Source organism: Talpa europaea (genome assembly GCF_964194135.1).
Source record: "Talpa europaea genome assembly, chromosome: 7".
NCBI lineage: Eukaryota > Metazoa > Chordata > Mammalia > Eulipotyphla > Talpidae > Talpa > Talpa europaea.
Genome location: NC_140074.1, coordinates 119,391,717 through 119,414,337, shown reverse-complemented (window position 1 = coordinate 119,414,337; position 22,621 = coordinate 119,391,717). Strand labels below are relative to the sequence as shown.

Sequence of the window (22,621 nt, the reverse complement as noted above, 5' to 3'; positions counted from 1 at the left end):
TAAATTGGGATATGAATTTGCCAGAGTAAATGATACCACTACAATAAAAAAATTGGAAACATGAACTCTAAAGCAGCACTGTATTTGCATTTGATGCCATTGTATTGAGTTTACTTGTTCCAATATGGTTAGCTTACTTGGGGAATAAAGAAAACTATAATTACAGTGAAAAGATAATGGTTTTTATATTTTTTCCCCATAGAAAAAAAATGAATAGTATATTCTAGTTCAAAAAATAATCCCATAGTCCTAGGGGAAATAAAATCACAGTAGCCACCATTTGCGAAGTGCTTACTCTGTCCCTGCCACTGTGCTCGGCATATTCATATATATTCTCTGATTCTTACAAAAATCCTACAAGTGCAAAATGTTGTCCTCATCTTCTTTATTTTTAAAGATTTATTTATTTATGCATATAAGAACTGGGGTACAGGCTGGGGGAGAGGGATTGAGAGGAATCACCAGAGACAGAGTGGGGAGCAGAACAGGCAGAGCTTATGGATAAGCACAGATGTATACTCTTCCATGTCTCAGTATTAGTTCAAGTGCATGCTTCCATAACAAATTACAAGAATAAAGAGTAACTCCACTTACTAACAGTTACAGGATTCTAGCCCTGGTATTGTCACTAGCTGCCTTTGTAATCAGGAAAGAATCACTTAAGTTCCCTGAGCTTCAGTCTTCATACTTGAAAACAAAGGGAAAGATGATGCTTGGTAGTAATTTCTACCCTACCTTATAGAGCTGTGTCAAATATACACCTGAAAATATTTGGCAAAGCACTATTCAAATATACAGTATTACCTGGATGAGAACTGTCACAGGGAAAGAAGAATTCGTGAGGATAAATTATAACTTCCAAATTTTACTTTTCCAAGTGAAAGTTCAAAACACAACAAAGAAAATTTTGTTAGCTACATGCTGTCAGAATTACTTTCCCAGTGAGTTACCCCATTTGAACTGTTCTACCATGACAGGGTTTCAAAGTTCAAAAATGTTCTCCAGAGTCAAAAAAAAAAAAAAAAAAAAGCTTAAATAAATTTGAAAGTTTCAAATGGAAACATATTACAGGACATGGGCCAAAAGTAAACTTTAAATAAAATGTATACACACATTACTCACATTATCAATGCAATGTAATTGGAATTCTGGGGCTCATGCTGCCTGTCACCAACAAATGCCAGTAAGCAGAGACAAGATTTGAATCTTTAAGGTATGCTTTATTCAGAAGGTATGCTTTATTCAGACAGTGGGTTAGTTAACACCCAAAGAAACCACCTTAACATTTTATTGCAAGTTGGCATTTTATGAGTTAGACAAAGACAATTATTCATCAGTAAACAGGCCTCCACTCTGGTCAGGAATTTGGGATGCCTGGCCCCCAGAGCTTTTTATCACTCTTCTGAACATCTGTACTCAGGCATACCTCAGTTCCAGAGCCTGGTCTCTCCACCTGGGCTGGAAAACTAACTCAGAGCAGATAGGCCATAAGCAACTTGTGCCCAATCCCCCCTCTCTCCCAGCAGCCCCTGGCATTATTACATCAAAAGAAAGTTTGTGCCCAGGGCAGGATTTGGGTTTATTAAAGATCATGGCCAGCATTATAAACAGCCAATATTCGACACACTACAAATAAACATTTTGAAATAGCTATGTGCAAATCAGTATAGAACTTTCCAGTTTCCCTCACAAAGTTAGACCCTAGACCAAGTTGGCAAATGTTCTCTGTAAAAGCCCACAGAGCAAATTTTTATGCTTTCTGGGCCATCCCATCCCTGTAGCAACTAGAGTGCTATGCCCTGTAGCTGAAAGTAGCTATAAATGATATGTAAATAGCATGATTTTCTCATAAAACTACTTTTTGTTTTGCTTTGAAACACAGTTATTTGTAAGGTTTTTAATTTAACATGTAATGGACATATTTTAAATGAATACGATCAAAATGTACAAATACAAAAACAGGAGGCTGCCTAGATTGGGCCTGCAGCTGTAGTTCACCAGAACCCTACACCTTCAAATGAGGGCTAGGGATAACAAAAGCACAGCCCAGATTCTCAGGCGATCCTGCTTCATTTTCACCCTTTTCCACACATTGTGTCACAGAGTCATGTCCCAAGTCTCAAGGAATTTTGCAGGCAACGCAGAGGAATGTAAAAACAAGCCATACTTTGTCCAATTTCCTCCTGGAAATCTGCTGGGCTTCACTATTTCTAGTGATAAAAACTGAACCCATAACTTCTGCTTTCACAAAAACAGTTGAGAAAATTCACCTATTTCACCATTTTGCCAATAACCAGACTTTTTACAACCTATGTGGCTCAGGAAGAGTTTGAGCCTGCCTTTTCCTATTTTAAGGGGGAGGAATCCATTTTTTAAAAAGCTTCCCTCTAATCTGACTGGTAAACCTAAGAACTCATGATTTAGGGAAAAGAGCCGCGAACCCCAAGTCTGCTTCAGTACACATTTCCTGAGCATCTAACAATGGGTCACACCTTAGCAAGACAATATGAACATGCCCAATGCAGATGACTGAACAACCTTTACTTTCAGGGCCCTCCACAACCACGGTATAAAAGAACCATTAAGGTTCAAAGAAAGGATGGGGGGGTGGAGGGGGAGAGAAAGAGCAGGGTCCCAGGAGGGCAGTACGAAGACATATATGTGAACTGGATGTGGAAGGGTGGGTGAGGTTAAGCTGAAATTGGGGGACAGTCGCTCCCCGCAGGGGAAACCGAATGAGCCAGGTCCTTGTAGTGCAGAGAGCAGGGATAAGCCCCAGCCCCGGGCCCTCGCCAAGGGGCCAAGGGCAGCAAATCTGGGCCCGCTTGGCTGTGAAAGCTGCGGCACTCCACACCAGCCTCGCGCTCGCTGAAACGGAACCGGTCGGCGCTGCGGTTCGCCAGGTGAACAAGGCCCGGCCCGTGAAACAGGAAGCCTGCGAGGCGCAGGTGGATACAGCAGCTCTGCGACGGCAGTCCGCCTCCATCCTCGGCTCGGCGGAGTGGACCCTACTCCCGTTCACTGAGAAAGCGTAAAGAAAAGGGACCGGAAAACAAAACAAAACAAAACAAAAAACCCGCGGGGGCGGCGCGGCCGGAGCTGGGCCGGCGCGGCCGCAGCGGATCCGGGGCCTCGCGCCCGGTGCGAATCCCGTCGTCTTCCAGCCCCGCGCGGCGGCCCAGGGCCCGGCTCCCACTCGTCCTCGGCGGGCGCAGCCCGGCACCTCCCGCAGCGTGAGGCCGACGCCGCCCGGGCGCTCCCGGCCGCGGACCCAGGCCTACCCCGCGGCCGGGCCCCCTCCGCCCTCTTCGCCGTGACGAATCGGCGCCCGGCTGGCAAAGTACCCAAATTCGGAGAGTCTTGTGGACCGCGTGGCGCCGGAAAAAATTCCCTGACGGTACTAAGCGTCACTGCGCCCTGACCAGGAGGCTTATTTTTCTGAAGAGAGTCGGGCGGAGCCAGGGAAGAAATTCCGGCGAGTGTGGAAAGTGCGAGTGCGGAAGCTCCGGGCGCGAGGGGCGGGGCGTGCGCGGGACAAAGGGAAGCGAGGCCGGAGCTGCGGGCGCTTTTTCTGCCCGCGGGTGAGTGTTTCCAACTGGGCCCGACCGGGTCGGGAGGGTGCAAGTCGTGGAGTCCCGGCGTGGCTGGACCCGGAGCTCCCCGGGGTTGCTGGGAGTCAGGCTTGGCCGCGGAGCCGGGGCCGTGGGCCGGGTGCGGCCTCCTTGAGGCCTAGCCGAGCCGGGGCTGGGAGGGAGACCCGCCTGGGGTCCTTCTTCCGAGGCAGAATGTGCCCCTTCCACTAACTCGGCGAAATTGGCCGAAGCTCCCAGGAGTAGCCCCTTGAGTGGAGTTGCTGATAAAGTGCATCCTCCACAACAAACCTAAAGGAAGCGACCGCAGAGGAAGCCCTTGGGCGGCCAAGCCCGTGGTTCTCACCCCCCAGGAACGTGGTTCCCTTATGGTTAGGGCGGTATGGTTCAGGTAGCGACCAGTGGGCTCACGGTGTGGTTTAGTTGAGAGCAGAAGCTCTGAAAACAGTTTGGCCTGGGTTTGAAACCCAGCTCTGGCACTTCCTGGCTGTGTGGCTGTAGACAAGTTACTTAAACTCGCCGAGACACCCTTTTTGCATCTGAGAAACAGGAGTGGCAGTGCAGATCCCATAGGAGCATTGTGATTAGCAAACGGGATAGTGTAATAAGCGAGTCCCGTCTAGGATATTTAACGAATGCTTGCCGGCTATTTGATGCCAGACACCAGGGATGGATCCCATGGTCGTCCAAGCCCACGCAGAGTTTATAATAGAGCAAAGGAGATAGTTTTAAAAGTTGTAACAAGCAAGTGTGATGTACTAAGAAGCTTGTGGCAATTATTGTCACGGCTCCACACTGGAACGCCTACTGGATGTTGACAGCTCCCTGAACGGGAACAGGAAGGAAATCTGCCCCAGAGTCAGGGGTTTTTGCTTGTTCTGTAAGAAAGAGAGAGACCCCAGGTTGGGTGGTTGAGAAAATTAAGTACTTTCCACACCTGGCATCTTTCTCCTTATGCTCCAGAGAATTCCCTTAAAATGCACAGAAGCAAAAAAGTCAAGTTTGTTTAACATAATATTGGATGAAAGAATTCCAGCTTCATAGATGTTATTTGCCTTTTCTAAAAAAAATGAATTTTTGTGTCTTTATACACACTGTTGGTGATGTAGATTGAAGTAAAGGACAAACTCGTGTGTACGGTCATGTTGTGAGCTGATAATACTAGGACAAAATTTATTAAGAATTGAGATGGGTACTGGGAATACAGAAATGAATTACACAGTCCCTGTTCCCAAGCAGCATACATCTAGCCATAGTGATAGGTTAAACCAAAAAAGATACAATAACCAATATCATAGTTCTATGTCATTTGGGTGGGGAATGCAATTCAGGTGAGGGAGCAATTCTGCCCAGGTGATTAAGAAAGTTACAATGAGAAGATAAAATTTGAAATGGGCAATGAACGGTGAATATGGATTTTCCAGGGAGATTCACGAAGTCTATTCCCAGCAGTTATAAAGCTATTTAATACTAAAAGACCTTTTTACACTGCCTCCAGGAATAAAATGCCCCATTTTCATGGAAGTTTTTATCCTAAAAAGAAGGTAGAGCTGCTGATCTGGGAGCTGTCAGTATCTGGTGGGCCTTATGTGGGCAGGCCGCAATAATGCCTTGTATTCTGTTGTCATATTTTTATCAATCTGATTAAATGTTTACATGACATCAGCAAACTGTTTTCCATTCAAGCGGTGGCTAAATATCATAAGGAAAAGCTTGAAAGTACATGTCTAATATTAATCTTAATATCCCCTGTAATTTGTCATAGTCATTTAATTTTGATCAGCCAAATGACCTAGGAGAACTATTAAAATTTGCCAAAAGACTTGATGTCTAGAACATAATGTAACTTTACTCAGAAAATATTAAACTACCCTATTTAGGAAAACATTCTATTATGCTTGCTGAGTTTTGATTCTCTTTTTTTTTCTTTTTTTTTCTTTTTTTTATTTTAGTGTCTCAGATTCATTCTTAAGGAACTGAGAACTTAATCTTCCAAAATGTCAAGTAAGTTTCATTTTTTATATTTATCAATCTATATTAATAAGAGGCTAATGCCCTAGCAAATGGGAATTCCAAAATACTCTCATTTTTTTTCTTCAAAACAGGACCATTGGTAGTTTTGTTGCATAGTATTATATCTCAGTTGTTTACAAGAAGTTATTTATTTTCTTTCAAACAGAAAGACCATCTTATGCCCCACCTCCCACCCCAGCTCCTGCAACAGTAAGTTTTAATTTTCTTGTTAATGTAATAGCCAAGTCTGGCCTTGATACAAAAACCCAGATGTCTTCCAGTGACAGTCACTCAATCATCACAGCACCAGGATGAAAAATTCAGCTAAAAAACAGCACTTCCTACTAAATAAAATAACTCTTTGCATCTTACCTTGAAGCAATCCCAACATTTAAAGAAACATACTGCTGAAATTCCAACCTCCTCTACTCAGCTTTGTGGTTTTTTTAATGGGAAACTAGTGATGATTTTAACTCTTCTTGTTGATCTTCTCTATTAAGAGTTTTTAAAGTTGATATTGAGTGAATGCTCATTCTGGCACTTACTATTTTTAAACCTAACCTTCAACTGGTTACATTTTTCTCTCCTTGTCTATATATAATTTTCATATTAAATTAAACAATAAAACTTCCAGTTCTATAATAACAGTCATTATAAATCTTTATTTTCATGCTGTTCAAGTAAGGATTTCATTATCTATGGGTCAGATCCTGCTCTGAATGTTATTCCACTCCATAAATACTATTTTATTGGTTTGGAAATTGATATGTTTCAAAGTGTCTAAACATTAGTTGCATACTAGTTTTTTCACCCAGCAAGCTCTGACCCAGCTTGGTCAGTATGTAAAATAGTTAATCCACAAAACAGATTTAACAGTAACTGTTGAGGCCTTACTTAAATAGATTCCTTGTTGTTGTTTTGTTTTTTGTTTTGTTTTGTTTTGTTTTTTTTAAAAAAAATAAGTATTAAAACATCGACCAAAATCAGTTCTTTAACTGCTCTTAGCTATCCTTTCATACTCCCTATCCCCTCAATTTCAGGCTAGTCTACTAATTAGGTCCTTGAATAATTTTGTTTTCTACTAGATAACTACTTTGATTTACTAATCCTCACATATATATTTCAGTTATGTTTATCAGTAGTTTTTCCTTAGTAAGATGCTTTTAGAGAGTTACTGTGTCCTATTTTCTTAGTTCAATTTATATCACATACAGTCTCTAAAATTATTTCCAGTAGATCTTAAAGTCCTGTGTTTGGTTTGTTTTCTTTCTTAAATCAAGGAACATTTCTTATGACCGTCTCCTTGGCACCCTGCTAGTGGCTATTCAGGTGGAATTGAGGGTCCTGACCTCAGAGACCTAACCATATACTTCATTTTTGGAACTAAACTGGTATAATTGTAGTGTTTCAGTTTTAATTTTTTTATTTAGTACCCTTATCTCTCTTACATTATTGCCTCATGTTGAATAATGATTCTTATTGTTTATGCAACCTTCGAAGGTGTCATTTTGACGTAAATACTGCCTCTGACAGTGTGTAATATATTGGAGAAACTTAATTTTTTTTGAGATAATAAAAATAGCTCAAAAACCAAGTGTCCCCTTATGACTTCTTAAAAAGGTACTTTTCTGCCTTTCTTTAACCATATTTCTGTATCATTATAATTTCACATTGACACGTAGTATCAGAAGACTAGGGATTAGGATAGCCAACAGAATGGATATTAAATGATTTTCCTTCTTTGTTTTTCCATGACTTCTACTACCACCATCACCACCACCACCTCCACAACTACCACCCAAATGTACCACCCCAAGTAATATACACTTCTTTTGTGCCTTTGATACTTCACCTGTGTCTTGCCTACTTGAGTATGCTTATTTTGCGTCTTCTGTAACTATGTAGACTAGAGATTGATCAGTTGTTTTCTTTTCCTAAAGAGTATCAAATGTATTATCTGTATGAATGTCTGTCTTTGGGACAGAGGCATATTTTAGAAAGTTGTGTTTATTTTATAACAGCTTCAGCTTAGTTGGGATGTGTTTAAGTACATTTAAAGTTATAGAATTCAGGACTGACATTGTTAACTGCATGCTAAAATGAAATAACTGTCACTTGTTTTGATTGAATTTCATTAGGTAAAATACCTTCTTTTAGTCTCTCTTTGCTGCATTCTTTTTATGCTTTATACCTTGATTCTCACGAACATTGGATATCATTGTATTAACCACAAGCCACTTCTATATGAGAGGCCATTTATGATCATATCAACACAAAATTCACAAAACCCAAGGATTTTGCTGCTACAGTGAGCATTTGTGTTTGGGAAGGGCTAGAGCTATCAGGAAACCAGATGAAACAAGAATGTTGAAGTCTGTGTGGACTAGAAAAGTAGTTCACATTAAAGCTAAATGCAGAAATTGTTCATGATTGACCTGTGGAAGACGGATCAAAGAAGAGGTGGAAGAGAAAGCCCATAAAAGAATGACTGGGTTAAAACGATCAGACAGTGCCCCAGATTGAAATCCATGCATTTCTTACAAGTCTTTGTTTTGAAATCATGTATGTGACATTCATTGAATCCCACATATGTTCTTTTCTATTGACAACTCCTGGCTTCCTGATTTGAGTCTCATTTCTCACATTATATAAAATGACTTAAAACTGTCTTTGAAAGCAGATCCATTTGTTTTTATTTGTTTTTAGTAAATGAATACATTGGTGACATCCACATAACTGTCGAATAAATCATGTTTTGTTTTGCATGTAAAGTGTTTCAGACTTCTAGTTTATTACACTTCAAGCTTTCCTATCTCAGACATTTATCACTAAGTTGCTGTATCGTACTATTGCCCATAAAGTGTCCTGAATGTTTAAGACACTTCACTGTATTGCTTACCCCAGAACACAAGCACACATATTCACCACTGATCCCCACAAAGAGAAAGAAAGGGCAAAAAAACACTTGCAGACTGGTTATTCAATGAAAGAAAAAGAACAGTTACAACACGTCATTGCTTGTTTAAATTCAGGTTGCTTTTGCATGCCATATGCAGATCATTTTTCATTTCTGTGTTTTCCTCGTTTGAGCTCATTTCTCATTCGTGTTTTTGTCTCATTTGTTTCCATTAGCAAATGCCCAGCACACCAGGGTTTGTGGGATACAATCCATACAGTCATCTCGCCTACAACAACTACAGGCTGGGAGGGAACCCGGGCACCAACAGCCGGGTCACGGTAGGAGAATCAACTATTACAGCATCCGGCAAACAACTGGAATTGACCAGAAATGCCTTCAGAGTTAGGTCCTTTGAATGAATCATCAGCACAGCCATTAACAAAATTTAACCTGGCTTTTCGACTATTTTAAACATTCGTTGTCTAGTCTTACACCAGAAAAGAAAATAGAGAGAGATGGATATGTATATAAAAAGAAGAATCCATTCTGTTTGGCAGTTGGTAGAGATAAAACCTTGGACACTTAATGCTTGTAATGTATATAGACAAACCTACAATGTCTTATGGTTTGAAATAACCTTTTTTGAGATGAACAGTATCTTTCATTTAAGGTAATTAGCTTTAGGCTCAAGAACTCAGTTTCTTAGTAAAGACTAGGTTTGCAGACCTGGCTCTTTTGGCTGACCTACAATTTTAAATCGTTAATTTATTTGTCTTTTGGATTTAATGGTTGACCTAACTAAAATTCATTTCTCTCCAGTTAAAAAGAAAAAGGTTTTATGTCCCCTCGAAGAATTGCAGAATGAAAATTACATGAAATGAATTTGAACTACCAGACTAGATGTGCCAACTGGAAGTGCCTTTATAATCCATAGGATAAAGGATATGATTTCTGAACTCAGGATGTCTCATTCAAATGATCAGTTTAAAATTTCAAATTGGATGATGTATTTAAGACTTTTAGAATCATCTTGAGCTGTATACGAGGAAGTCTGGGTGTCAAAGAAATGACTAAAAATGATTTACCAAAAATAAATCCAAAAGTCAAATACATCCATGCATTGGAATGTGATATTGGTGAGAATTTATACAACCCAGAATGGCTATAAACCTTTTAATACCTGGTTTTTATTTGCTGTATTCATAAGTAATTCAACTAATATGACTTCAGAAAAGCCCTCTCACCCTGTAGTCAAGCCAAAGCAGAAAGCTTGTAACTATCAAACTGTATGTCTATCTTGGTAAGCATATTGCTTAGCTTGATAGATTTGTTTGTCTAAATTTTTCATTGTTTCTGCATTATTTTGTACTTCATAAGCACATCAAGTTTTATGTGCCATGCGTATTTCATGGTATCTGAAGAGAATTTAAAGTGTGTGTATGTAAGCATTTCACGATGCAGTTTTTATGTGCATTGGTGTATGTTTTTCCCAGTCTAAACGTGTTTCACAAAAGTAATGGGTGGCAAGATTATCAAGTGGTAAAGAACATTATAATTTAACCAAGGAGCAGAATCAATTTTGGGTCATTCATGTTAAAGTAGAAAATTATTCATGGACAGTAAACCAGAAAATTATATTTTAATAGCTCTATACAGTCAGCTCTTGATTATCTGTGTTAATAGAATAGAAATGATGGTGATTATAATATAACAATCTGCATTTAAGTTTGTATAAGTGTTTAATTCTTAACTTGGATATATCTGTGGGTATTTTCTGCTCATAAAGTGAGCTCACTGAGTGGAGACTTACTAAGCAAAGAAAAATGCACTTGATGCCTCAGCACCTGGGGCAGTTATCTGTTTCTCCTGGTCCTTGGGGTTTATAGAACCTAACATTTGGAGTAGGCACCAGCTTCAGGGTAGAGTGTTATAGAAGAGTTGTTGGGTATAGAATATTTGGTGTTTGGGTTCTTTGTGATTGTTTTTCTCTGTATCATTGTCGTATAATCAAGCTGCTATTTAGATGTAACCTGAAGAACCTAGAAAATGTGGAGGCTCTTAGTCTGTGCAAATCCCAGCCCCCTCAGATTTTTTTAACCTTTCTCTTAGCTCACTGAGAAATTAATTATGCCTGAAGTTTTACACTAACTTTTTTATGTATCTAATTTGAGCTGTGTTTGGGCTCAGTAGGTCTAGTTCTAACCATTATAAACATGTTTTACTTTATAAGATGACCCCAGTTTTGTGTTACTTTTGCCAAGGGCGAAGGGAGGCACCTGTTTGATATTTTGTCTGCAAATCACCTTAAGTCGGTGATATGAAGGAATGACAATATGAAACACTATGAAGCTTCCTGTAGGTCTATAGAACACCTGGTTTCCCTGGAGACTCCTGTACACTTGAATAGTTTTCAGACTGTAAACACTTTATACAGCAACATTGAAGCCTTTTAGAGAGCTTGTGAAGGCTGTGCAGTGGATGTCACTCCCAGTCAGTTTTTTATTCAGATGATGATTGACATCCTCATAAGTACAGGTGTGGAAACAGATTAAGACAAAAGGCTATCTATACACAGTTTATTTCTATACTTTAGTGGAAATAATATTCTAGAAGAAAACCCTTCAGTAAGATGTTACCAGAGAAATAGCTGAGAACTGGGAAGAAAAACTCTTTGAATAACCCAGATAAATGTCACAAATGATGAACTTTGTTCTGGGAGATGTCCAGTTTTAACACGCATAATTGCTTGTTGACTTACTCCCGTCTCAGTTGCTGGTGGAGATAGGTTCCTGACAGTACCAAAAAATGAAACAGCTAAAATGGAAGCATACCCCTGACTGGCATCACCACTGCACCATTTAATACATTTAATGCAGGGGTCATTACTCACAGTTTAAACCAGAAGCGCGGGGCCAAGCAGTGGTTGCTTATAGTCCGCTCTTACTAAGACGAGGTTAAAGTATGTTCAGTGCAAACTGCTTTTCTTTTTAACAGTGGAAAAATGTTTAAGACATTGTAGAAAGATACTGAAATGGTTAAAAAAAAATTAGGAATGTTTAATGATGTGAATTTTTAGTAACCTGAAAACTCACTATAGCTTTGTTATTACTGTTCCCTACTTTGTTATGTTTATAATTGAAAATTGACTGGTCAATGTAATGAAAATAAGACCTCAATACATAGATGATTTGTGTACCTTCCTTGGGAGGAAGGAGATAAAAGCAAATCCATTAATGTCAAAAAGTGTGGTCCTTTGAAAAGTATCAAAAAGCAGCTATCACTATCATTTGTTTTTAGAGTGTTTTCATTCAGCATATTTAAGCATAAACATTTAAGAATTCTTTATCTGTTTACTTTCTAAACACACTTGCGTTGCACAATTCCAACTTTATTTGTAATCCATTTGTGGGATTTGAAGGTTTGTGTTGGATATGAAATGGAAATGCTTTCTCATACCTTCAAGTAAGAATCGCTCTTGAGTGTATATTGTTCTGAATCCATGACATAAGCTTAGCCTTATAGGAATCTCCCCCCAAACTCCTACACTCCAACCCCTTGAAAGAACTACAGCCCTGAGGCAGAGGTCCTCTTATTAGCTGCTCATACCACCACTGTTGGGAATTTCCATCCCCCGTGGCTTCCCTCACTCTGTTGCCCACTGCTGACTTAAAAACTTCTTTCTACATGGGCAACAGCATGAAATGTGGCGACAGAGCATAGAGGAATGAAAGACAGGAAATAATTGCTTCAAAGTGAGATGCTTTCTAATAACTTCATGTACGAAGAAGCAGAGTTAAAAATATATATAGGGCTGAAGGGAGACCCTCATAGGAAGGAGAAGCACTATTTGAATGCAGTGGGAGAGGGTGTAAACAGGCTAACCCCCGAGCCCTTGGACAAAAAGTGTTGATTGTGGTCCCTGGCCTAAATGAAAGCATTTCCCTGGGATTTTTATCACAGCAACAGAAGAGCAAGGGAATAAAAATGTCACTTTAGTTTTCTTCTAAGCAGTTGCCAATCCCTTTCTTTTGATGTGAAACTAGCACTACCTGTCCTCCTCCCCCAGGCCTGGCAAGAAGAGTCAGTATCTGGGGCCAGCAGAAATTCAGGGAAGACAAATGTGATTCAATCATGACTTTAATCTAGGTCCTTGATCAGGTGCAGTCAAGTGTGGAGGAGACTGGCATGATTAGGCACTTGGACCAGCCGCCTTGGGTGCCGTGAGACGCTCTCTGGTATCTCACACCGAAGTGCTGGCCCTCAGAAAGCAACAGTCATCTTTCTCTTCCCCTTACACACACACACACACACACACACACACACAATCCACTTTTCTCTACATCTTGCCCCACTCCTTCTGTTTCCCTTTTCTCTCTTACACCTTTCCCATAAAATAAAAAAAATTAAAGGAATGGAGTGATGCCTCAGAAGTAATCTGGTTGGGCTCATATCTGCTGTTTTTTTGTTCCGGATAAACATGTTCATTCCTCCACTGGGAGTAAGAAAGACTAAGGACAAAAGGCGAGACTTCCCTTCACACTCCTTGATCCCTTGGAGAAAACCACTAGACATGAATTTAGAACTTTAAGAAGATTAAAAGTTCTAGTCTCGATAAAGGAGGTAAAGGTTTCATCTTGGTTTTGAATGTAGGAAGTAGTTTCTGTGTTGTTAGTAGTGGTGGTGTTGATGAGGGACTGCGTTCCGCATACAGTATAGGTATTCCCTTTATTGTGAGTGTGACAAGTCCAATCTGCAGATAATCAAGTGTTGACTGTATGTATAAGGGTAAATTAAGCAAAACAAAAGAGGGCCAGGTAATGACCTAGATGTGGAACATTTGCTATGTAACCCTATCTTTTCAGTATTTGGGTTATTATGTAATATTTTATTTGTTCTTACAGCCAGGTTGTCAAAGCAGTCGCAATCAAAACTGCTAAGTAAAACACTAAAAAAGTATGTTCTTGAAGTCATTTTCTTTTGATATGAACATTTCTGAATTTGCAGTGATAGGTATTTTCAGAGGAGAAAATATAAGAATCTTGTATCCATGGACGAGTAGAAGAAAGGCGCATTAGAATTTTTTAAGGGACTCTCTTTTCAGTTTGCTGGTGAACTCCTTGCAGTTGAATAATGAATGTTTTAACTCTTTTGTAGGCATCCTCTGGTATTACGATTCCAAAACCCCCAAAGCCACCAGATAAGCCACTGATGCCCTACATGAGGTACAGCAGAAAGGTAGGTGCCCAGGAGCCAGCGCACAGTCAGGACTGCCATCTTGCTGCTTTGTGTTTTGTTGGGGGGTTTTTTGTTTTGTTTTGTTTTTTTGCTTTTTTGTTTTGTTCTGTTTTAAGATTTATTTATTTATACAAGAACTGGGGTACAGGTCAGAGGCGCGGGAAGGTGAGAGAATTCACCAGAGAGAGTGGGAAGCAGAACAGGCAGACGGACCGAAATACACTGCTGAGGGGAGCAGCGGGCGAGGCAGGAGAGGTCTGCCACGCCACGTGGGTGTCTCCCTGGCTGGCCGGGGATCGAACTCATGCTGCAGAGGCTGCGGAAAGCTTCCAGTGCTGCACTCAACCCGCTGCACCACCGGGGAGGCCCTTACTGCTTTGTTTTACATCAGATTTCAGATTCGCTTCACCAGCTTTTTCTACGCATAGCCAGAGGAAAGGATAAAAAATTGTGTTTTTTAAAGAAATGAGTTCTGCTTTCAAAATTCTAGAACTGTTAAAATCCTTAAGACAGTGTTATGTAGTCTTGGAGAATATTTAAAAATAGGAGAAAATGTTAAGTGATAAGAGAAATACAAGACTACATATATTAGTATTTTGTATTAGTAAAAATAATAGCAATTCCATGTTAGTTTGAAGTGAAAAAAAAAAAAAACCTAGACGATAATGGTTATCTCTAAACAGTAAACTGTAAACTTATGGTAGTTTTTATTTTCTTAATAGTTCCTTGAATTTTCCCTTTTGGTGATGAACCTACATTACTCTTAAAATAATAAATGTAGCCTCTGCACCCCCTCTCCCTCTGGCCTACACCCCAGTTCTTCAAATAAATAAGTCTTCTAAGAAATTAAAATAGGGCCTCCCTTGTGACGCAGGCAGTTGAGCACAGTGCTCTGAAGCTGTCCGCAGCCTCTGCAGTGCCAGTTCTATCCCCACCAGCTGCGGAGATAACCACATGGTGGGACAGACCGCTCCTGTCTCGCCCGCTGCTCCCCTCAGCAGTGTATTTTGTTCGGTCTGCCTGTTCTGATCCCCGCTCTGTCTCGGGTGAATCCTCTCACCCTCCCGCATATCTGGCCTGTACCCTGGTTCTTGTATTAAAATAAATGAATCTTAAAAAAAAAAAAAGAAATTAAAATAATAAATATAGCCAATATCTTTATTAAAGACCAAAGCATTTAGCCATTTTTACCACTATTTAGAATTTTTGGGGGTTTTTTTGGTCATAATTATTACGTATTTGATGATACAATATATTGTACTATGTAAATTAGCCACTTTCAGATTCTGATGAACTTTCAGAGACATAGTATGCAATATCACTGAGTTCACCCATTTGAAGTGTCTACAGTGATTGGAGAGATCTGAGATCTGCCTTAAAACAATCACACAGAATTAAAATGATAGGAGATTGGCCAACTGTAGATAATTTGTTGCAGCAGACAGATGAGAATATAAGGATTTGTTTATGTTTAAAAGTTTGCACATTAAAAAGTATTTTTAAAGGCTTTTTTGGATTCAGTAGTAAAATTTCAACTGTTTCTTTTTCAAGGTCTGGGACCAAGTAAAGGCTTCTAACCCTGACCTAAAGTTGTGGGAGATTGGCAAGATTATTGGTGGCATGTGGCGAGATCTCACTGATGAAGAAAAGCAAGAATATTTAAACGAATACGAAGCAGAAAAGGTAGAATGGGGACTGGAGTGGGAGGGATGCCATGTAATATACATAAGCAATTTGCTTATTTTTAAAAAAGAAATAGAAGAATTATCAAAAGCTGAGGCTATTCTAAGGCTTTGCCTGCCTGGATCAAATCACTGAATTTCTTTAGGCTCCAGATTCCTTGACAGTAAAAAGGAAATAATTTTCATATCTTTTGCTATTCACATGAGATAATACAGATATTCATTGTAATCTGCAAAGTGTTAATTATAAAACTGGAAAACATTTGAATTTCAGATAGAGTATAATGAATCTATGAAGGCCTATCATAATTCTCCCGCATACCTTGCATACATAAATGCAAAAAGTCGTGCAGAAGCTGCTTTAGAGGAAGAGAGTCGACAGAGACAGTCTCGCATGGAGAAAGGAGAACCTTACATGAGCATTCAGCCTGCTGAAGATCCAGATGGTAAGGAAAAACATGGGATTTTCTGTGTTTTCTCTGAGAATTAAAATATGAAAAGTCTTAGTTTTAAGTTTTTGTTTCTTATCTGAAATGGAAGACAAAGAATAATTTAAGTGTCATTTCAACATTTTGGTCAGTTCTTTTGAGTAAGATTTGTATGAGAATTTCCCACAAAAAAAAATCTTCCTTAGTGCAGAAAAGTAGTGAAAGCTATTTAGTGTTTAACAGAATCTTTGTACTCAAAAATGCATGAAAGATTTTTGAGTCACAATCAGAATTTTGTGTCAGCTGCCTTTAAACAGCTAAATGCCTTCTAGTTACATCCTATTTTTCTACTGGTTCCCTAAACTTCTGAATTAAAGACTCTTAAGGGAAAAAAGTTATGAAATTTCTTTCCCCGGTTAATTCAGAAATCCAACTAGAATTTATAAATATAGCTCATGATAACACTCATGAAGACAAATACATAACAAATTTTACACACACCCCACCCCCACCCCCACAGCTTCATTCCAGGAAGAGTTTGCTGGTATACAGATTGTGCCCCTAGTCCTTACCAGCCAGGCAGGGTCTGAAACTGCAAGGAGACTCAAGAGTTCTCGCCCTCACCTATAAGCCTGCTCATCCTTATATCAAACATCAAGTGCAAACAGTATTTTTTCTCTGTGCTGTTATAATGTGAAAAAGGTAGAAACTCAAGCTCCAAGCAGCAGAGACATGAACAAAATAATTTAAGATCCTATTTTAAAATAGCAATAGCACACAAGAAGCTTGTAAATTTTAAAGACACCTAAAGATATGAATAAATCGACATACTTTAATAGGAGACAAAAACAAGACTGCTTTTTTAAAAGAATGGACTGGAATATTGACAAATATTCTCGTAGACCACAGGATATAATGATAAATCTGGAGGACAGACTATGGACTGGAAACAATATGAAGCAGAAACAGCAGTACTGAAGAAATGAGGAAACACAAACTTAATGACCCAAATCAGATGGCATAATTTAAGAAAAACATAGAACTCAAATAGTTGATGACCAGTCTGCAGATAATTGAAAGGATGGGAGTCAGCACAAGAGGAAACATAAGCTAGTAACATAGAAGCCATAGTAGAAAGTAGTTAGGGTTTTCATTAAGTGAAAGGTCTTGGCTTGGTCGTTGAAAAGACCCAAAGAGAGTCCCTCAGAAGCAGTCTTCAAAAGACGGTTCCTTTGCTCTGTTTCTCAAACATCTGCCATTGTGTTTTTCACAGTAAGGGGTTAAGATGCAGCACTATGAAGCTATCCACAGCCACTGCAGCACAAGTTCAATACTCGGCCAGGGAGGTGACCCATATGGCCCAGCAGACCTCTCCTGTCTCACCCGTTGCTCCCCCAGCAGTGTATTTCAGTAGATCCGCCTGTTCTGTTCCCCACTCTGTCTCTGGTGAATCCTCTCACCCCGCACACCTCTGGCCTGTACCCCAGTTCTTGTATGCATAGATAATTAAATCTTTTTATAAAAAAAATAAAACTGCTAATAAGAAAGGACAAGTAATTAAGATATTGGCACAAAATTGGCTTTAGACATTGGACTTTATCAGAACTGAGTAGAAAAAGGAAGACTTGGGAGAAAGGCGGCAGCTACTAACTTGTTAACAAAGGCCACTATCTAGGATACCCAAGGGGACACGCAGTTGTCCACTCAACACATGCTTAAAAATAAGCATGTGAGCCAGATCCATACTTTAGAGAAAGAGAGGGTTGTATAGCAAGAGAGTATTACGTGAACTTGAGCAAATGGAAACAGTGCAGTCAGTACCTCTGCATTCCGACAGCAGCTGTATACATGTGTAAATTAAAAGTAAAATCTAGTATTAAACTTTCTTTTCCTATAAAATTACTATAGGACCTTAGTGGCTCAAATTGTACACTGATCTGAAAAACAATATTGTTAGAGATAATAATGCAGTGGGCATTTTCATTACTTTAGTGTTAAAGTAGTACAGTGATATAGATACCACCCAGTTCATATGTTGTTATCAATTGTAAATGCCTTAAATAGCTATTGAGTGAAACTTGGCGAATTTTAGTTTTGCTGTAAATGTAGCCTTCATGCTGATCCTCAGTCCAGAAGATACACAGTTCTCTCATTCATGTTTCAGCCAAATCCTTCTTAGACATAGATCATCACTCAAAAGATTTCATAAAAGAAACTAGCACATTGGCCAGTGAACACATTATGTCCTCTGTGTGGCTTTATCACGTGACTACCCCAGTGTTCCCAAGTTGCTCATTAGGCCCACTTGTTAGGACAGAGGGCGCCATGGTTCTGTGGTAATTAAAGGTTATAAACATTCTCCCATTTATGGTTACTTGTGACTTCATTTCCAGAATATCTTGTTTATTTCAGATTATGATGATGGCTTTTCAATGAAGCATACAGCCACTGCCCGTTTCCAGAGAAACCATCGCCTCATCAGTGAAATCCTCAGCGAGAGCGTGGTACCAGACGTCCGGTCAGTTGTCACAACAGCTAGAATGCAGGTCCTCAAACGACAGGTCCAGTCCTTAATGGTTCATCAGGTACATTCACAAAGCATTTGTATAAAATGGGTCTGTGCCACAGATTCCGGGCCCCCCGATCTATAATGACGCAACAGCGCACGTGTTAAATACGTCTGTGCTCTGTCCAGCCTCTTCCTGACTTGGGGAAGAAGCTTAAGGGAGTGGACCTTAAGTTTGTCATTAAAGCTACATGTAACATGAAGCCTTGTGCAAAGTATATCCATTAGAAATTTTGAGCGTTTAAAAAAAAAGAATTTTGAGCACCCTGTTAACCTCTGTTGCTTTACTAAATATTCCTGAGGAACTTCTTAAGTCCTGAAGTAGTATTCTTTCACATACTTAGTAATCATAGTCATTCTTCTGTGCTGCATTTTATGTTTTTTTTTTATTGTAACTATATATATTATGTAACATTATTTAGATTAAAAAATCAAAACATTTGTCATGTGGATTATTTTCTATGTTTGATACTTGTTTTTAAAGAAAGTAATTCCATAATTACAAAGCCTGATGGTATGTCTTACAGCGAAAACTGGAAGCTGAACTTCTTCAAATAGAAGAACGACACCAGGAAAAGAAGAGGAAATTCCTGGAAAGCACGGATTCATTTAACAATGAACTGAAAAGGGTATCAAGTTAATATGTTACTATGTTTTTATTACTCTCTTACTTTTTTCCCAAGTAGTGTTTTTACTGAGTGTTCACTTTGAACAGGGTTACCTTTACTGTAACTGGTAAGATCTGTAATTTATAAAATGATTTCCATTTTTCAAGCAAAATTGCTATAGTCTACACACATGCCCCAGGCCTTTAGGAAGTAGAATGCTCTGAGGTTTTCATCTGAACTCCCATGCAGTCACGAATTATTTTTTATTTTTATTGATATTTATTAGACAAATATCTTCATCAGATATAGGTCACAATTTGCACTTCATATCCAGACAGATCTAGTGTTTCATGGACAGTACTTTCACTGTTGCCTCCCCAGCAGTTCCGTGATATTTGAGATCATGTCTGCTGAGAGCATGCTTCTCCTTTCGGCACAAGGGTTTCAGACAAGACCTAAAACATTTTCCCCCATATAGCCAGGAAAGCCCACTTTTGAATAATTTCTCTGTTTCAAGGCTTGTAAGAAAGAACATTACCAAGAGACTTGTTTTTGGGGTTTTTTTCTTGACTAGTTGTGTGGTTTGAAAGTCGAAGTGGATATGGAAAAGATTGCAGCTGAAATTGCACAAGCAGAGGAGCAAGCTCGCAAGAGGCAGGAGGAAAGGGAGAAAGAGGCAGCAGAGCAAGCTGAGCGCAGTCAGAGCAGCATGGCTCCTGAGGAAGAGCAAGGCGCTAATAAGACAGAAGAAAAGAAGGAAGAGGAAAGCATGCCGATGGAGACAGGTAACCCCCCGGTGGGCGCCAAGACCTATATCAAGGGTTTTCACAGAGGTCTGTCTAAGGGCTTTCTTTTCCCGGATCACTGTTCATCTTGTCTCTGAGTTACTCTTTGTGACTTACCTTATCCTTTTCAAATCGTAATATTTACAGTAATTTCACTTCAAATGTTAGTATCAGCACAAAACAGCAATGGGATTTTGTCTGTGGTCTTGATATTTGAGGTCTTGGTAATTTGCACAGATTGAGTCCTGTCATTTTCTGCCTTGGGAATATCCAGTTTGATGGTGTGATGGTCAAGGATATTGGTCATGGAGTCAGACAGATCTGGCCAATACAGTTTCACCACTTGCTGGCACATGGACTTGGGATAAGTTATTTAATCCCCGACTTCTCATTTTTAAGTATTCTAATGCCCAACTCTTGAGAGTGAGTTTCATATGATAAATAAAAATGTACATAAAAGCATGTAATACTGGCTCTGGCATGAGGTGGCCCTCAAATTTTTAACCTTTATTACTGAAATTATTTAAGCAAGATGTGGCTGTTGCTTGAAGATTAGTAGTCTTTGGTGTCATAGGAGAGGGTTGGGCAAAGCAAAACCTGCAGACCAAAAGCCTGCCCATTGCCTATATTTGCAAGTAATGTTTATTGGTGCATAGCCACATCCATTTGTTTACATATTGCCCCTGACTGCTTTGGGGTGACAATCGTGTAGCTGAGTAGCGGAGCCTACTAATTGTAGCGGAGCCTACTAAAACCGAAAGTATTTACTATCTAGAAAAATTTTTCCAACCCCATCCCAAAAAAGTCTTACTTCCAAGTGTACTGGTTTTCCTGATTAAAAGTATTCCTCCAGGGTGAGGGAAAAAAAAAAAACCTGTGAAACCTACATAAAGTACCAAATAAATGGACTATTACTTGAAATTTAGAGGCTACCTTACTTTCTGGCTCTGTCACCATGTCAGCAGGTATAAACTCTCAGGAAACACAGCCAGGGTCCTGGACTAGCAGTGCAAGAAGGAGGGGACATGGTCCTGCTTAGTTAAGCTCAGTGACAGCTTCAGATTTGACATCTCAAAAACATTTAATGGAATATAGATATTTTTGCCAGCAATTTCTACAAAATTTAGGTCAGCAGGTTAACATTTCAGATTTTAAGTTTGATTATCTGAGCCTTTTAAGTCTGATGATCTCTTCTGTTTTGAATGAGCATGTTTTTTATCTTAACAAATTTGGAACATGAGCGCGTTTTTGTGGTTAAAGCCACAGGCTTAAGAACAACAGAACAAGTTCTCTGCTCATTTTGCAACTAGACAGAAAATTCAGTTCTTTGCCTGTTTTGTCATCTATGAAGAGTATGCCTGTAGATCTTTACTCAGATTTTATCCATCTTAAGACAAAAAAACTGAAGAAGTTTGAGACTGTTAGAGCGAAAGCCTCATGCTTTTCATTTCTTACAGAAAACGGCCCAGCATGACATTTAACAAAGTACCTAAGATAACAACCTTACCTCATACCATGCTTGCTTTCTCATTCATGTACTCCAAAACACTCCGAGCAGTATTGTCCAAGAGACATGAAATGGGAGTCACGGTCTAATTATCCATTTTCTACTAATGATGCTTTTTAAAGTAAAGCAAAAAAAGGTGAAATTAATTTTAATGTATTTGCTTAACCCAGTATATCCTAAACTATATTGTGTCAACATGTAATCAGCATTTTAAAGTCTTACTTTTTTTACACTGTTTCCAACCTCAGTCTTCAAAATCTAATGTGACTTTATACTTAGAGCAATCTAAATTTGGAAGCTAAATTTTCATCAAATACTAGATCTGTGTTTAGATGTCATATATCAATAGCTAAAGAGAGACTTTCAAACCCTCATTTTTTCAAACATGCTAAAACTCCCCAGTCATCCTAGCTCATTTCAAGTGCTTAATGGTCACACGTAGCTAGTGGCTCCCACACTGGACAGCACAGCTCTCGGGTGTTCACATAATGAAAAGCGCAGGTTTTTGTCCTGGCACTGACGCTGATAAATGTGTGATTACAGAGGAGACACACCTTGAAGAAACGACGGAAAGCCAACAGAATGGTGAAGAGGGCACATCTACTCCGGAGGACAAGGAGAGCGGGCAGGAGGGGGTGGACAGTATGGCAGAGGAAGGGACCAGTGACAGTAACACCGGCTCGGAGAGCAACAGCGCCACGGTGGAGGAGCCGCCGACAGATCCCACACCAGAAGATGAGAAAAAAGAATAAATGTTGCCTTGTTTTATGTGTTCTAAATACTTTTTTAAATGAAACGATGTTTTTTGAGTTTTAATGGTGTTATGTGGTTTGTGTATTAATGTTTTCTTGTCCATATCTCACCACCAAAGGCTTTTGGACCGTTCAGCATCGTGAGCTGAACGGCTTAGTCACCTTTCTCAAGCAGACGTGAAGATGGTTCTTTTCTTTGGATCTTGTTGCTAGCCCTCAACTGCTGAAAGCCTCAGAGTTTAAATTAACTGAGAAAAGGCCCACCTTTTTAGAGAATTATCCTTTGATGCTGCAGAATCTACTCTTACAAATGCCTTCCTACAGCTCACTTGGGTGCTTACCAAAGCCATAGCTTTAAACCTTCCCAGTCCCGTCAACAGCTTCCTGAAAGTTCCCTTCCTGTTTACTTCCACAAAGAGCAGCTTCTGGAAGACGTAATCATGCATGAATATGTGTTTGTCCGCTTACCCTTCAGTTTTAATTGATGTCAGATCCCAAGAGTTGTGTTGAGGGTTGAGTGTACCTGCAACTACACTTGGATTGTATTGATCCAGAA

At 39.6% G+C, this 22,621-nt stretch overlaps 1 protein-coding gene across 1 annotated transcript; it reads left to right on the top strand.

Moving 5' to 3' along the window:
- Positions 1 to 2,735: 2,735 nt before the first annotated feature.
- SMARCE1 (SWI/SNF related BAF chromatin remodeling complex subunit E1) lies at positions 2,736 to 22,115 on the top strand (the record flags this gene model as incomplete). The annotated part of the gene is made up of 11 exons (XM_084237981.1): positions 2,736 to 3,031; positions 3,445 to 3,581; positions 5,770 to 5,813; positions 8,736 to 8,840; positions 13,657 to 13,737; positions 15,289 to 15,420; positions 15,694 to 15,865; positions 18,260 to 18,432; positions 18,941 to 19,042; positions 19,596 to 19,806; positions 21,857 to 22,115. 11 exons carry the CDS (start codon positions 2,736 to 2,738, stop codon positions 22,063 to 22,065), a joined length of 1,662 nt encoding a protein of 553 aa, XP_084094107.1. The 3' UTR covers positions 22,066 to 22,115.
- Positions 22,116 to 22,621: the final 506 nt, after the last annotated feature.